The sequence below is a fragment of the Linepithema humile genome, chromosome 1 (genome assembly GCF_040581485.1).
Source record: "Linepithema humile isolate Giens D197 chromosome 1, Lhum_UNIL_v1.0, whole genome shotgun sequence".
In the NCBI taxonomy this organism is placed as follows: Eukaryota; Metazoa; Arthropoda; class Insecta; order Hymenoptera; family Formicidae; genus Linepithema; species Linepithema humile.
In genome coordinates this window covers 46,542,313-46,560,277 of record NC_090128.1, presented here as the reverse complement: position 1 = coordinate 46,560,277, position 17,965 = coordinate 46,542,313, and the positions used below count along the sequence as shown (strand labels likewise).

General features: G+C 40.5%; 2 protein-coding genes across 2 annotated transcripts in view; both read left to right on the top strand.

The window, feature by feature from the left end:
• Positions 1-3,629: 3,629 nt before the first annotated feature.
• LOC105669497 (uncharacterized) lies at positions 3,630-6,381 on the top strand. Its single transcript, XM_012362489.2, has 2 exons — positions 3,630-4,651; positions 5,497-6,381. The coding sequence occupies exons 1-2, from the start codon at positions 3,928-3,930 to the stop codon at positions 6,285-6,287; spliced, it is 1,515 nt and encodes a 504-aa protein (XP_012217912.2). The 5' UTR covers positions 3,630-3,927; the 3' UTR covers positions 6,288-6,381.
• Positions 6,382-14,539: 8,158 nt separating this feature from the next.
• The window catches only part of LOC105669582 (uncharacterized), a 73,355-nt gene continuing 69,929 nt past the window's right edge, over positions 14,540-17,965 (top strand). The window contains exon 1 of the mRNA XM_012362623.2: positions 14,540-15,705. The gene's annotated coding sequence lies outside the window, so the exon portion shown is untranslated. The remainder of the gene's footprint in view (positions 15,706-17,965) is intronic.

Sequence of the window (17,965 nt, the reverse complement as noted above, 5' to 3'; positions counted from 1 at the left end):
TTTCTAATACCCAGTAAATTATTAGTATTATTGAAAGAGAGAAATGAAAGGATTTAATTTAACACCAAGAATCTAATATCTTTTTACCCTTGTAAGCATTACACGTTAATACGCTTATGCGACTGTGGTTGCCTGTTACCAGGTGTATCCAGGAGAGTACGAAAGCCACTAATCCATATAAATTTAATTAATATGATTTAATTAGCGTAACTAACAGTAGTACGTACCTATGTATATTGCTGAATTGTCCAAGTGTAAATTTGCATATTTCTCATAAAAAATAAAAAATATCTCTGCTTTATATTAAAAAGTTGTATTTTTTTATCTGAATTTGATTGCTGGCATGTTTGCAATTTTTTGAGCAATTTACAAAAATATGATAGAAAATTTTATTATAAAAATGATTTAAATTATATAAATCTATGTGAATATGATAAATTTGTCATGTACACTAAAATTTGTCGTTGCTTCGCGTTCTATTTTGTAAACTTCAGACAGCTCGCAATATCTCAACTGTCGAAAGGAGAAATCGCGCGGTTTATGACAGACGTGTACTTGCATTATACGCCGAAGGCATATCTATCTAGCTTATGCTTCACATACTGGATCAGATACTCAATATAGTAGTGGACCGAGAGCGGACTGCTATTGTCCGTCTTCGCGATACCCAATATCCAACGTCGTTGCTTACTATTGATCGTAATACCTGCATGCCGAAGGATTACAAACTGCATGGCTATCGCGTCGCACAGATATCGCTGATTCATCTCGGCAAAGCTGACTCGTCGTTTCTGGCGACGAATTTACCGAGTTATGAAAGCTGATTTTTTAACAATAAGTCTTTCGATTGTCTTAGCACAACAATCACTGACTTTGAACACCTGAGAATTATTAAATTGGCAACATTTATATTTGTTAATTTACAATCATAAAGTCTGGAATTTTTATAGTTACATTTATAGCAATTCGAAAATAACTAATTTGAAAAATCTGTTATGTAACTTAAATGTTATATTTTTCAATTCTTTTAAAATATAACAATTATGTTTAATAATTAATTTAAATTTAAGATTAAAATTTTATGACGATAACGGGCGAAGGATAACTACTTAATCTTGAAATCATGCTGGTGTGTTGGCATAGTCCGCTTCAGCTTTTGAATCCACATCAGCACGAGCGTGGCGCGGTATTATTAATGCGAAACATTTCGCTGTGCGAAGACAAGAGCAGATGTAACTAGTCCTCCAATCTCCCTTTGTTTTTGCGGACTAAGCAGAAACTGATATGAGACACGCCGACAGATTACTTCAAGTTGGGCGCTGATTAGTACGTGGCGCGACGACGAGCGTATATGGAAGAAATGTGAGAAATGCGACGAAACGGAGATAAAGCTTAAGCGAGACTGTAGGATTATGCGGCGAAGATAAGCGTACGGTCAAATTGCACGCGGCTCAATGAAAATGCTAATGTTGCGAGAAATCGAGTTCAAGATAATTAATCTTCTTCGAATTGCGAGATATTTGTAATATAAAAGATGCGTCGATAGAATTGATTGCATATATCGGAATGTAAGCAATCGAACCGTGAAACTTTGTGTGAGTTTTAAAATCGAAGCAAGTTTCTATACGTCACGTCATTATGTCAAAGTGTTGAAAACCTTTTTTCGTAGAAAAATCGTGATTTTTCTTGCTTTCACAAATTTGGATACATTTGATTTTACAACCTTACATTTCGGCTACAACATAAATCTTCAGCACCGCGGTTGCTCGAACGTTATAAATCTTCGCTTTACAGCTGCTCTCGCAAACTTGTGTGAATTCATAAGTCCTTTACTTCGGTAGATCCTTGGATACTTTGCGATTGAAGTAACTATTAATAGAAATGCGAATCATGAAGATCGTATGGGGCAAGGTTGTTACAGTGGGAGTGGTAAGAAGCGCAGTTGCTTCGCAAAGTCGGCCGTGTGAATACACGCCTATTAATAAACAAAATTAATCCTATTTGTACAGATGTAAAGCTGTGCGGAGCGTGCAGCGTCGCGTGATACTCTTGATTCAACGTGACATGATAATTTAATACCAAATCCGATAAATCTCCGGTATTAGACATTCGACAAATTAGGGATCGCGGAACAATATGTAACATTTTAACCATAATAATGCATTATTATAGTTAAAACTGTTAATCTCTCTCTCTCTCTCTCTCTCTCTCTCTCTCTCTCTCTCTCTCTCTCTCTCTCTCTCTCTGTTTCTTATCTCACCTTATCAACTATTTATATTATCTAGCTACATATTTAAGTTTTGATTTATCATTTTTAACTAAAATGATAAATCGTTTGCGGAAATATCTCTTTCGACATTCTGATTTCGTCGATTTATGGTTGATGCTTTTCATCCATACGTGCCAAAATCACGGTTAAGAGACTCCAGCCGAATTGTATGTTTGATGCTGGACCATCGCGCGAATCACCACGGCCCATGTCGAGGCCGTGGCCATCCGAGGTGAGCCGAGCTGGATCGAGCAGAACCGAGCGGAGTCATGCTAACGAGCGGACGGACCAGCGCGTTCGTTTCGTTGCGGCGCGGTGCAGCGCGGAGCCGCGATAAAGCAGAAGCAGAGCGGATGCGTTGCTCGCAGCGGGTGACGCGACTGCAGCTGCACGCCCATTCAGTAGCGGACACGCATTAAATGCTAAGGCGCATTCATTTTCAGCGACTTGTCTCGCGAATACCTTTGCTCGCGCGATGTCCAAAATGGAAAATTTTGTCGGGCTTAAGCTCTGTGAAGAGAAAAGTTAAAGCTCTTGTAAAGACGGTTCGTATTGATGATTAATATTGAAACAGTATTAGTGCTTACATATTATCGATAATTAACAATGAAACATAGTTAATATAGTTGAACTATAAATAATCGAGTTGTTATTAGATTAGTCTCAGTCTCGCTGCAAGAAATACTCTAAAAGATAGAAAGCGAAAGTTAAGATACTTTACTCCGGAAAGCACGTTGGAACACTCTGGAACTGGACTACAGGAAGTAAAGAGATTTTATTACCGAGAAATACACTCTACACAGAGTAATTCTTCTCTATAAAGTTGCGGAAACTGTGAAACACGAAGAAGATAGTTTTGCCGTGAGAGGTTGATGGATTTATGTCAAGTGACTGATCATCCGATATTACAGATACTACTTCTGTGCGATTAATGATGTTCGTGAAAGTTATTTCGGTCACTCATCTCGACCGAATTGCGATCGATCGCGTGAGCCTCGGTACTCTAATCAGTAGCCTAATTAATACCGCAGCTAACAATCCTGCTCCATTTGTTCGACCCGCTCCAGGACAACTCGCGCGTATCTCCGCCCCTGCGCGCTCACCAAGCCGGTGGTGGTTTACTCGCTCGGCGTCAATCCGCTCCTCTTCACCTGCCCCTTCCCAAATGCGCTCTCTCTTTCTCTCACGCGCGCGGTAACGCGTTGTCCGCGCCGCGCGGAGCCGCGCGGAGACGCGCTGAGTCGAATCGAGTTGGGTCGAGCCGCGCCGAGCGGAGCCGAGCGGAGCCGAGCATCAGGGTCGAGCGGAGCCGAAGGTCCCGTGCTGGCCGCGATGCGCGCGAGTAGCACCACACCGCCGGAGCGTGTGTGTGCGTGCGTGCGTGCTGTGCTCGCTTGTACTCGCTCTGCTCATCTTCTGGTGTCCATCGTTCTTCGACCGCGTGGGAAGATAAAAGTATCGCCTTAGTCGTCCAGCGTCAACATTAAGAATCAGCTTCGTCAGCGTGAAGATCGTCGTCGTCGTCGTCGTCGTCGTCGTCGTCGTCGTCGTCGTCGTCGTCGTCGTCGTCGTTGTCGTCGTCGTTGTCGTCGTCGATCGTCTCATTTCCTCGCGCGTGTAGTGCGCCCCGCGTCTTTCCGGCTGGCCCGCGCGCGTGTATGGACGACACGCGCGCACGAGCCGACGAGGATATAGCCCTGGATTCGTCCCGCTTGCGTTCATCCGCTCGGCTCGGCTCCGCAGCGAGCACCTCCGCTGCCGCCACTACCACCGTCGCTACTACCACCACCTCCACCTCCTCCTTGGCCACCACCTGCCGCGTTGCGAGACGCAAGAGGAAGAAGAGGAGACGTCAGCGACCTGCTGCGAACAACGACGACGAAAGCAGCGTCGCCGTCGCTTCTCGCAGCGCTATCACCTCGAGCGGTAACGTCGCCGTAGCCGAGAGTAACTCGGCCGACGCCGTCGTCCTCGAGTCCGACGTCGACGCCGTCGACGCCGTCGTCGCCGCCAACGCAGCCACCGCGGGGACAGACTCGGCGGCGGCGCGGGTCGATAAACCGAGGAGCCGCCTCCTCGTCGAACAGCACACCGCTAGCGGAGACACCCAGCCACGCGTCGGAGGAAGCGGCGCGCGTGCGGCCGCCTCCTCCGTCGGCACCGCCGGCGTCACGCTTCTCAATCGACGCGCCGGCAAACGCTCGCCCCGGCGATGCAACGCCGCCGGCGGACGTAGGAGCGCGATGACGATGGATCTCCAGCGGCTGATTAACGAGGTGCACGCGAGACCCGCAATCTGGGACCAGAAGAACGTCAACTATCACAACCGCGATGTCATACTGAAGATGTGGCGGGAGATCGCGAGGGCCTGCGAGGTGTCGAGTGAGTATGAGTAGTCGAGCGAGACCCGTTCGACGGATGTTCCTCTCCTACCCGCGTATTCGCTCCTGCGATCATACATCTGTATATGTTGCGCGCACGTGCACGTATGGGTGGTTGCTTGTCGGGTGGGTGGATGGGGGGTTGGAGATAGGGGGGTGCGCTGGGTACGAGTCGATTGGCTGCTAGGATCCGTACATTGTTGCTCGCAGGTTTCGTCACCTCGATGTTGCTCGAAATACCTTGCTGCACGGAGCGAATTGCGACCAAGGTCGAGGAGAGAAGGATCGCGAGAAAACGAGACGTCGGTAAAATCGAACGACGAAAAATCGAATTACGCCACTAGCTGGAATCGCTCGCTGGAAGGTCGATAGCTCCCGCGCCTCACGAAACGAAAAGCCGACCGGAGGAAGATAGTTACTAGTTCGCGCGTATCGCCGCCAGGTCGCACGCCGGTATTTTCACGACGAACCGATATCAATTTTTTTCACGATCGTGTTTAGCACGTGGTCGCGGCACGCTAATATCTATCTCACGTCGAGCACGTGTAAGGCCGATTACTATAAGGCGCTTAATACTTGTGTCGATGGAGAATGGAGTACGTTGCGCGATCAAACGTATTCAGATGAATGATGTCGATTTGCATAAATTTCGTTATATTTTTTCTAGATTTCTTTTTGAGAAAATTTTATGATCCCGCATATATCGCGTGGCTAAAAATCGCAAACGTTGCAACAAGTAGCATGTAAAACTAAATTTTGGCAGAGGAGCGAGCGAGCATATTTGTCGTCAGCGGTCGTCCTTGCTTTAAGTCACGCTATAAAAATGCGATCGCCGCTCTGTTCCAGCGGACGTCGCCAAGTCCAAGTGGAAGCACCTACGCGACAATTTTCGGAACGAACTGAAGAAGACCTACCGGGGTAAATGTGACGGTGTCGGTGGCACCGAGCACGATTCCAAATGGGTCTGGTTCAAGAGTCTGTTCTTTCTTCGGGACCAAATGAACTCCAGGGTGATTGGTTGCGCTCTGTCGCAAAATTGCGTCGGTATGCGCTCGTCGCCGGACGGCACGCAGATAGAGCCGCAGATCGACATCCTCGAAGGCCACGAAGAGACGCAGTTCGAAGATCTAGACGGCGACTCGTGCCAGTCGTTGCTATCCAACGACGACGGCTTGCATCAGGTGATGCCGCCGCCAAAGATGAACAAGATAATCGGCCGGAAGCGGGCGCTGATGGACGCGATCGACAACGATTACGGCATAGAGATAGACCGGAAGCGGTACGAGTCGCTGCAGAAGAGACTGGCGATCGGTTCCGAAGACGAGGACGACACTTATCACTTTCTAATGAGTGTCCGGAATCCTCTGAGAAGTTTGCCGCTCGACAGGCAGATGTTTGTCCGACTTAAGATTCAGGAGCTGGTCTACAACGAGATTAACTCGCAGAATCAACAGCCGCAGACAACCAGCCGCGGCGTTTATGATGCATCCTCGCAGAACCAAGACGTGAAGCCGCCGCGGACGGGTAACGGTGGAAACGGCGTCGTCGGCGACGTCGTCAGCGACATGTCGAATCCGGCGTCGTTGCTGCAAAACTGTACGCCCGAAGGTTCCAGCGATGACGCCTTCTTCGGCTGACGACAGTTTGTCGCGGTTTAATTCGCGTGCTTATAGGCTGTATGGATGATAATTTTATTAATAGGGAATAAACGATGATATTTTTTCAATAATATTCGCGTAGTCTCCGCGCAGTCTTTCCGATCCTCATTTCCCGCATAACGATAATTCCACCTCAAATATCCTGCGCATTCCTTTTCATCATTAATTCATACAAGAAAAAGTTTAAACTTTTGCACAATGATAAACCTTTCATAAATTTTCAAAGTCAGCTAAGAATATCGTAATTTTAAAATTGACATGTTTACATGTAGCTGAATAATGAATATCTGCGTTTAAGTAATTGAAAGGATAACTCTGACAATAAATCATCATCTCATTTGAGAAATCGTAAGCCTTCTGCGAAATAAGTTGACGAGAATTTCGTTTGACAAACGACCATCACTCGACATATTTTTATCTTTGTGACGGCAATATTTCAAATATCTTCATTTTTGTCGCCGGCCGGCTTTTTAATTAATGAAGCACCGGTCGTCGGCACAATTAGTGTTATTAGAGCGCGCCTCACCTACCTACATCGTGGCGGAAGCGTAATTATATTTTGTTGCGGTGGTTGACTTCCTGGCTCGCATATCGTCGCGTTTCTCACTCTTTCTGATTAAAAAAACCTAGCTCGGCGGAAAAAGCCGCGAGCGTGTGCGTCACGACGGAGCTGACCCGACACGATGCAACCCACGATCAGCGGAGACACAAATATAGGAGGGTGCATTGCCCTGACCACACGAGGAGTCCGGTAGGGTGCAGAGTCAACCAAATTTACCAACATTGGTGTGTCTCACGTTCATTAATCCTTCGCTACGAAGCGCCAAGTGATCGCAATCGGCTAATTTACTACTACGAATTTAACGTCGCCAAAATTCGACATTCTAACGGGAGAATGAGATCTTTTCACTGATAAATCAATTTAAAATATTTTATATAATTACTTATATATAAATTATAAATAGTGAACGATCTGTTTATGATATTATCGGGACTTAATATATCTTAATATATGAAAGAGAGATATGTTAAGTTATCACATATATAAACAATATATCAATTCCTTAAATGTCTCTTTACTTTTTGACTTTATTCCTTGTAAATTTAATTCAAATAAATTGATTCCGTTTTTTAACGAAATTATTTGAAGTAAATGACGTTATAGTTTGAGAATTTCTCTTGTTCGTTACAATATATTTTTTCGGCTCAAATGTACATCGAATAAAAAACGGGGGCATGTAGTTACACAACGTTACTTCACCCTTCACGATAGGAGTGGAATATAAAAACAGAGTCATCGTTCCCCGAGTCTGTTGATGGGTGAACATCGATCACTTAACGGTCAGGCTTGGACAGCGCATATCGATCATATTTCGTATAAAAAATATCTCAACTTGTCACACGATGATCAAGTATCGATACAATGATATTGTTTTGCAGAGATTAATCATATATTCAAATCCAATATTAATATTATCTTGAGTGTTTTGGAACATAATTGATCTATTTTTAATTTTTATTATCATGGACGATTTATCACTAGTGAAATTTCACAGAATTGATTATTTCTATATAAATCTGCTTTGCCCTAAATTGATTTTGCAACAAGCTGGTACATTATCGCCGTCAATCCAATTAATGCAAATTTCACGACTCGATTAGCAACGATACTTCATTCAATTGCATTATACTGACGTCGCAAGGCTAATGAACAGTCATTACTGTCCGACCGTTGGATAATGGGCGATGGATATTGCGGCGGATGGGCGATATGGAAGCGCTAATTTTGTTGTCACACCGGGTATACGCTGAAATGTAATCCGCGTGTATGCGCTCCCTGACGCTCGGCTGCGTGTTTGCGCGCACGCATGCATTGTCCGCGTGTATCGCGGCGTTTGCATCGGTAAAGCTTTTCATGAGGCTATCGAGTATGTTCCGGCTCGGCATTCATTGCTCTCACTGGTATACCGAGTGGGCTGATTAATCGCAGACCCTCGAAAACATGTTCGCGTTACATTATTATTCGCCGCGCGGAATCCCGCGAGTACGTGTTTTTTTTCACAATAACACTCGGGATTGAAAAACAGACATTTCCAATGATATTTTTATTTCGAGCTAAAGTCGAATTGGAGAAGAGATCGATGACAATTTATTAAAACATTTTAATCTAAAGGGGACACTATAACTTAAAACTTTTTGTTCGCTATTAGAGTTTTATGTTGTCAGAAGTCTTAACATATGTTATCATAATCGCTTTTTGTTTTTTTGCATCATAAAAGTTTAAAATCTTTTTTACGTTATTAAAAAAAAAAAAAACGCAAATATCGTTATAAAGTTAGAATGCTCGAGAATAACTTTTTTCAAAGAAAGAAAGAAAACTTTGTTAACTTTAATTTTCTCGACTTTAAAAGTAAATGTTCTGAAGAAAATGGGCTATACCATCGTCAGGCAGTATCCCTTATTCAGTCTACCGCGAAGTGTGTTTCAACACGTGGTGCATGCAAGCACCGCGATACGGCACTTCGGATACAAACTTTCCAACTTGTCAGAGAGAGGCAAGATGTGTATTTCAACGTAACAGCGAAACAGAATGACGCACCCCCACAACGCCATCGCGGAATTCTTGTCTCCATTATGGGCCAGCTCGTATTGACTAGAATCGTGCGATATACCTCGATGCACCGTGACAGTGTTACACGCTATAACGGCGTGATGCCACTGACACCGCGCACGGTCCGCTGAATGCGATGTATTGTGTGATGTCCCGTCGTGCTCACGCGAGCCGTCCCGATAACGTTGTCCGTAGCTCCTGAGTGAGTTTGCACCAGTTTCCCGAGGTGGTTGCACCGCGCGCGCCGCTACCGGTTATTGGACGTCGATGCGACGACAACGCGCGCTTTGAATTTAATTAAACCAGGTTATTAAGGGACGGCGATGCGACAGAGCGGAATGGACGACGAAACGGCCGAACGCGCTTTAAATGTTCGAAACAGATCTTGCACTTGTACAAGTAATTTCATTCGTGAATTCTCTCTAGAATGGCTTATCTCTTGTAAAACGAACAAAGTTACTTTGATTGTTCTCTTGATTAATTTCTAATACAATAAGATATTAATATTTAATTTTAATCTACTAATTTTGTAAGAGAATCTTTTTTTTCTTTACAAAAGCACTTTTATCTTTCTTTCATTTCCAGGCAAAGTGAACAACATGGATTTCATATACCACATTCACCTTCCACATTCATTCGTCTGCATTACTACTGGGTCCTTTCCGCAAAAGCGACATAACGAGGTAACTTTTCGTCCGGTTAGAACGGTCACTGTCGTCTAGACGGGACGCATTATATTAACACGGTATATTGCACCGACTGAATGGTTTATTCGAAAGCCTCGCACAGTCTATAGAGCCGCTCTCTCAGTTTTTCCATACAAAAGGAGATTAGCATCCTCTCCTCTTTATCTGCCTCGTTCCTCCCATCTCTGTCCCGATCTCTACAAGTAGTTCAGCATAAGCCGTACATTGTTACTGTTCCGTCAGTTAGATTGCAGCGATATTGCGTAACACGAGAATAGGAATGCAAGCAGTTAACCCTTTAAAACTCAACACATACATATTTTAATACGTGAATTGATTATATAATCAATTATATAACAAATCTTTCTTCACAAGTTCTAATATATTTCGATGAAATAAAGTATCGCCGGATTGAATATATTTTAAAAACTTACTTTTTCAATCGCTCTTTGAAAAAACTACAATTCTTTCTATCGTCTGCAATTAGTCGCGAACGGAGAACATGTTTACTTTCCACCTTGATCGCGCCGACAAAGTACGGAAACGAGTCCGGTGGACTGTCTTTGATCACAAAGCGAAATGCAATCACTTCTCATCTCTTTTTTCTATCGTGTCCGGCCGGCATGTTCGATGAAAGAGTTCATCCTCTGTAACCCGAGGCTCTACGTTCAATATCATCTATTTTATTTCACTTTTGGTGAAATAAATCTTGCGACGGAGCAACTACATACAAGGCGCTTAGTTTTATGGACACGATATATCGCATTATTATGTAGACATAAATTATACTAAATTATATTATGTAGACATAATTATAGGATACAGAAAAATCTCAAGATTTTATATTTCCAGAAAGTTAATCGGGATAATGTAGAAATTTTCGAGTGGACAAATCGTATTCTGATTGTGAGTATTACAATCTGTATACTGTCCCGTATCGCTGCATATATCCAAGCTAACAATCTGCAATTTTATGTCTTATCCATGAAAAAGTTTCTGTACCGCTAAAGTTCTCTTTATTCAATTTCTCCGGAGATCCAAACGGAAAAGCGATGGCATCGCGTGTCTCGAAATAATTCCGGAAGCGTCGTCTGATGAACGTGCGAGACGATCGCGGAGCATAATTCCGACTGAAATGGAAATTGCAGACGAAATCTGCTTACGTCGGGAATAAAAGGCCTCGGCTTTTTTCAATCCTCGGATGCGCCGCGTGTAGAGGAGGGAAAAGGAAGAACGAGATCGGATCTAATTTCCATTCGGGCAGACAAAGGGAGTGCATCTCGCACTGGTAACAGGAAAAAAGCGGTAAGACCGCATCTCTTCGAAGGAGGAGCTCGTCGTCGCCCGTCGTTGTCGCTGTCGTTCTCCACCGAGAAACGCAGACTGATACGCGGTCCCTTTTTCCCTTTGTCGCCGTAGTAGCATGCTGGACGGGTTACAAAGAGGCGTTTTATTGGAATTCGAGAATACCGTAAATAAAGGACGATGCACGATAGACGGCGCCGTCTCGCGAGTCACTGAACCGCTATCAGGGCTCCACTTTCTCTATTGGGATCAACTCTATCATTGATCGTTAACGGTGTCATCGGTATTTCGTGCCTTGTATTACACAATAGATTTGATTTTTTCTTGTTCAAAATGATCGGGTTATTAAATCGATCATGTATTTTATGCGATAAAAAATAATTGACTCATGTTGGCATTATGTGAATAATTTATCATAATTCAACTTTTGCGCGAATACGATGTGCTTCCTTCATCTTCCATCGCACAAGAAAAATTCGAATGTACGGAACACAGCGCGCTACCATTAATCTATCTACGTGCAAAGCTCGTAAAATAGCTCCGTATATCGCCCGTTAAATTTCGCAAGGGACTACAACGCGTCATCGTTTCCTCTTATTTCCCTTTATGGACATGTTGGTGCCGATGGACACGTAAAAACTCTGCTCGGAGAACAACTCGTTGTAAAAAATGAGACAATGTTGGACCGCGTTGATTAATGTCGCGCTCTCGCAAGATACGTTTGCCCGAAGTTTCTTCAGGATTTCTTCTTTACACGTGTAGAACATGCCGAGAGAAGGAAGGAGTTTTCTTCTCTTAAAAATCGCAGGCCCCGACCGCGCAAAAATGCGGCTCTGATTAATGTCCGACGCGCGTAAAATATATCGCCGGCCGCAAAACGCGCGTGAAATAAAGAAGAGAGAAAATACTTCCGCACGACTTTAAACTAACGGACTTTGTACAAAAGACGATAATTACGAAGTATAACGAAAAAGAAATATTGACTGTGTGATCTTTGTTGAGGAAATCTTGTCTCCTCATTTCTTTTTCTTTCTTTAAAGCTTTGGCGCGTTGCTACAATGTTTTATAAGATAAACTTGCAACACTTATCAACTCATAAATATCATTTTTTGAGCGACAACCGTTATATCAAATGTTTTCTTTTTCAATATTCTTAATGTTATTAACATTGCGAATTTTCAGAGTAGTTGTATAAAATACCATCTGTTTGAAGAATTTTTTATAACATTTTTTATAATATTTAAAATATATTTAATATCGTGTATTATGATTTACAATTCTGTTTGGCCATTACAGTTCAATGGAAATTTTTGCGACAAACTATATGACGTTCAGGAGTAATAAGCATAATCCAGATTGGCCGATCTGCCAGAGGTCAAAAGATCGCGATAGGTCAAGGAGGTTAATGCAATTTCTCGTGCATGTAATTACTCCGGTTATTCATGCCGATCGCAACAAACACTAAAAAACGGCCTTACATTATATTTATATTTTTTGGCAGTGTCCTGTCTCGCGAGTGATTACGTGTTAGACTTGTTCTCATAACTATCGTGTATGTAGAGCAAAATAAAAATAATTGCGATTGTAATCAGCGTTGCAAATTCTTCGCAGCATTATTATTCGGAGATTATTTTAGAGATGTGTCTTAAATGTAAATTCGTTGACAAATTTGACGAAAGTAATTTTTATTTTAAACAAAAGTTTAAAAAGAAATCTAATATTAGAAGTGTTTTATTTAAAAACATCGCGATCGATAACTATGTTTTATATTATGACGAGAATAACTTTAACGTTCATTCAACTATCACCGAGTGCTTTCGAGTATCTCAGACTCTCTGCTAATCCTGACCGCTTGTGCAAACACCCTAATCTATTCGCAATGTTGCGTAAAAGACACGAGACGTAAGATACCGATGCAGCGTGCGGCCGAGTTATTATGTTCGGTCCATTAATAAATAATCATCGTATCAACTTTAATTTACGAGCGATTCATTCATCGACGGCTTATCGATACATTCCACCGGAGCCGATCAGAGTTTCTGGTTTTACAAGCAAAAATATTTCTTTGGCTATATATTTAGTCTATGATGATGGCAATAAGACACATTAAAAAGTAAAGTAGATTTGCAAGATGCTGAACGATAAAAAAGAAATGGAGAGCTTAGCATATTAACGAGAATGGTCAACTTTATCAGTCCGCTGATGTTCTTGCAGCACCACTGTTTTCAGAATTAATTAGATTAAAGTAGCACTTAAGCACAGAGAAAATGATTAGTTTCACTGATTAGTTTCACTCGTCGCTAGCAATGTGAAATTCCGCGTAAGGCGCATTGAACGCAATTGAAGTCAATTTTTTTAAAGAAAGTTACAAATAAAATGGTATGTTTGCTGTAATTATTTTAATTTGCTGTGAAATCGAGCAAATAGATTTTTCATTTAATAAATGACTGAATAAAAGACTCCTTTTGATAGCACAGACAGTTTTAGAAACGTATTAATTAATTTACATTTTTTGAAAATTACTTTCTCTGATATGAATGCGACAAATTTTATAATTATATAATTATAATTTAGAGTAAAGGGAATTATTTAAAAAAATAAGTGATGCTATTTTAATTTCTTTTTCTCTTTTTTTCTTTCTCTATAAAATATTATATTTAACAATATATTGTAACTTTTTAATTATTTTAATATGTGATGGGCAATATTAAAATAATAATTTAAACAATTTTTAGACATTTAGAGATATAGTGATATACCAAGAAAAATGATCTTAATTAAATTTTGTTCGGTATATAATTACAATTAATATTTTTATTAAAATAGAGATGTTCTTTAAAAAATTCTCAGAGTAAATCTTTTGCAAAATCGTGTTCAAATATTATTCTCAATCTAAAGACCGAAAAGGCGAATAATCGTGAAAACAATGGGTGAAATAAGTAAAAGGAAAAAGAGAAAGTAAGAAGGAAAGAATCACAACTTGTGACTCACAAGTATAACTCTGCACTTGCCAGTCGTCAGTGAGATTCTCGGAAGCAGTGTGTTTATCCGTTGCACAACAAAATATCTATTTCGGAACCGAGTGCGCAATTTTTAATCGATTGTAACGAATTTTGCCTTACTTTACGTTATTACTTTTATTGCGATTAAAAATAACTGCCGATAATAATACCAACGTGATTAGTTTGCATATTTCATAAAATCAATTGTTAAATTTACATTAATTTGGACTGCAAGACTTGCTCGTATTCTAAGATTTTTATTTAATGTGATATGTTTATCTGTTTTAAAAATCTGCTTTTTTAAATCTCCATTTAGCACCATAGAGTGTGTAATATGTTTATATTAATAATAAATGAGTACAGTATTTATATTGCTTTCGTGGCTAAAATTAAGCTGCATTAGTCTGACAAACTCCAGACTATGAATAAAATTTCCATTAAACTAACGCAGAGTTAATACGCGCAGTACATAATTTCGTGGAAGTTGGATAATATAATCATGAAAACATTGGTGGTATAAAAAGAAAGTCTCGAGCACCATCGAGCACATTAAACAAAACAAACGTTCGAGGAGTGTCGTGTCGTCGATCATAGCCGAATGTTTTTCGCGACGCAGTGTGTTGGCAAGCCGAAGCGAAGCGTACCGCAGTTGTATGTACGGGGTGGGAACACTTAGACGTTCAGTGGTACGTAACCCGATTTCTCGGTAGTCTTGGTGATCTCTCGCGTCGCCCGACATCGGCTCGTCGTCAAATCACGACGTTTCGCATTACTGACTTGTCAATTTAATCATTTTAACAAGACGCCGCGCAGCTGAACTCTCACGTTCTTTACATAACCTTATAGACGATTGAACTTTGCAAACAGTTGACATTAACTTTGCTTTCAGTTTCACGTCGAAACGTTCGAAAACAGAATCACGATCGTATCGCATATTTTGTACGCTATCGGTTCTCTAATTATTTTAATAACACAAAATAAGCGAGTTTTGATATGCTGGCAATTTTGAAATAAAAATATGCGGGAAGCGGTTATGCAGCCAATGAGAGGGAACACGGCATTGCGCGGTCGAAATACACGACAACTTTAGTTATTCTCGCGCCGTTCGCGTCAGTTTGCTATCGAATCACGTCGGCTTCGTGTTCCTTGCATCATTCGTACGTCGAAAGTGAATTATATGCGCGAACGAGAATCGGGAGTGATGAATCAAATAATGGGTGATAGTCTGAGTGTACTTACTAGATTGCGATAGTACAATCAAGTGCATTTTCGATATCTATAACCTAACTCTATCGTATAAGTACATTCGGTGCGGCATCCTTAGACACAATGTATTCACTACATGTCTATTTCGCATTATTTGTTCAGGAGAGGAGCATTGCGAATCAGATTAAATACCAGCAAGGTTCACATTAACCAATTTATTGAAACAAATGATTTTCACTTATTTAATCATCAGATTACGTCCGCTAGTTTTGTCATTACATTTTGAACTTTTTAACCTGTGAGAAGTGTGTGTGTGTATCGCGCGCTCGAATAATAAACTATTTCTATACGTGACCGGTCGAATAAACGCGTATTTCGTGTCATTTGTTCGTCCCGTAAGCGAAGTGCGTGATTATACAGAGTATCCGGAAATATCATGAAATAACGGGCGGTATCATCGAGATGGATTACTCTTTGTCAGTGTGTGAGTTTATAATCTGTCAGTATTTTGAACATGTGGACGGAAGAGCAGCCAGCAGCAAATTGAAGTAGGAAAGAATGAGGGAACAGGCGATGTATCTCAATTGGTGAGTAAATATATTGAGAATACGATAGATATATTGAGAGAATGAGATATTTTTTAAGAGAATATTATCAATTGTCACATTAAAGTTGAAAGCAGACAAAATAAAGTCTGTGATATAAAATTAGACAAATCAAGTTAAATTTTTTAATATTTTGTTAAAAAATGTAACATGTTTTAAATATGTTGAAGCATTTTAAAGATTATCACGCGTGTGCGATGTATTTGATAAAATAAATATATTAAATATTCTCGTAAGAGGATACGCGATGTGAAATTATGTGTAAGCGATCTGTAATCAATTCTCTGCAAAACTTAATCAACTCGCGTCGCCGTGCAAAACAAGATTTCTGCGATCGCGCGATAAGAAGATTGGATTTCTTGTTCCGTCGCGCAGTTTTCATATGCGCGGTTACACGGTCATTATTTAAAGTGACTAGTCATGCATTGCGGTTCAGTGCACTCCGTCAATGATAAGCAATATGAAAACGCATGTTTTATGAGACGATTAAGTGATCGATATTTGTCAACTGAGAGAAAGAGAGAGAGAGAGAGAGAGCGAGACAGAAAGAGTAGTAATATATATTTCCCATTTTCTTGATATTTAAAAATTGAAGCATCAGCCGCAGTAGTTAAAAATTTTGTATATAATTTATTATACATTGCGTTACATTCCATATTGTATACATTGCGTTGATAAGTTATATTAGAAATATTAAAAATAAATTTAAAAAACACATTTAAATAGATATAATAAACTACAGCATGTGTGGATGAGTTAAGAAAAAATCTTTCCAAATTTGTCAACGAGTTTTTCATTAAATCGAAATTAAAATTAAAATCACAAATTCTAGAATACCTATTATAAATTCAAGGATTCGTCAATAATAAGTTGCATCATTACATCGAATGTTCATTAAAAGGTTTCCGAAAATATTCGTGCTCTCGACAGCTGCAATTAATTAACTGGCTTTATGGCGGTAATAATATGTCTTATATACACGATTGATCCAGTGCAATTAAAATTTTTCCAATGGCATATCTCGCTTGAAAATCGTGATGCTATAATAATTAGCGACGGTAATGCAAATTTGTGGCGCACATATGCTTACAATAATATCACACGAATATTTACGTGTATTTTTGTCAAACAATTTTTTCAATACTGTTATTATGGTTAATAATTACATGGATAATAATGATGTAACTTCATGCGTGCTTGTGATCTATCAATGATCCACTGAACCGGAATGTTTCACTATCTCAATGCAACGCGAATGCATGTTGAAATCCACACCTCGTACGTTGTCGTCACGTCGTTTATATAATGTACAGAAAAAATGAAAATGTACCCAGTTAATGTAACGGTCGTGCTAATTGCACGTCCTGAGAAATCAATTTTTATTAATTAAATTTTTTTTTATTTTATACATAATTAAAAACGTGTTTGTTAGTTAGAAAAATTAGGACGTTATTGAATTGCACTCAGAGATTATACGTATATTCGAAATATACATAATTTAAAATACTGAGACTAGATTGATAAAATTTTATTTTTATGTACTTGAGATGTGTATCACACATTTTGCGTGTGATACAAGAATTGTTTTAAATAGAACTTTATATTTACGATAAATCTTTTAAATCTAACTTGGTTCTACAGTCTAGAATTTGGAAAAATGTACTTCAAGTGTGAAAACATACTTCAGTTGAACCTTGTATAAATCAAGGGCCTTTTATTTCATTCATATTGTTTACGATGCGGCTTTTTAAGCGCCACTTTTATCTCTGCAATGTATTTCCTGGTTGCTTCAATTTATCCCTCTTTTTCGAAAATCCCTACTTCCAAAACTCATTCATACGTGTAACACGTTCCGAGTGAGTTCACGCCGCAAAGTAAGGGTTAAGCCGTCATATCGAAGCCTGTCCTATCATTTCCAGCTCATGTATTTTTAGCTCGGCATACATACACGGTTACGAAAAAGTATTGCACGATACTCGCGAAAAAAGAGATGAGAACGGAGAGAAGGAGAGAAAGAGAGACTCTCTTGCATGTGGATCCCTCCCACCCATCTTATTTATGGACTTGATATTTCATATTTAACCTCTTAGCGTGCGCTTCTGAGAGCTCGGCGTGTCTCGATCGATCAAGATTAAGCTTCCAGTTGGGAACTTCAATTTTACAAACACATGTACGCGAAATCCCGTTACTTTTCGTACGGTTTCGCAAATGACTCGCTGTGTGCTCACGCGCGAATCTTATT

Coding starts and splice junctions, on each gene's coding strand:
- LOC105669497 (XM_012362489.2), top strand. CDS start 3,928: ATGGACGACACGCGCGCACGAGCCGACGAGGATATAGCCCTGGATTCG. Junction 4,652..5,496: donor GAGGGCCTGCGAGGTGTCGA/GTGAGTATGAGT, acceptor GCTCTGTTCCAG/CGGACGTCGCCAAGTCCAAG.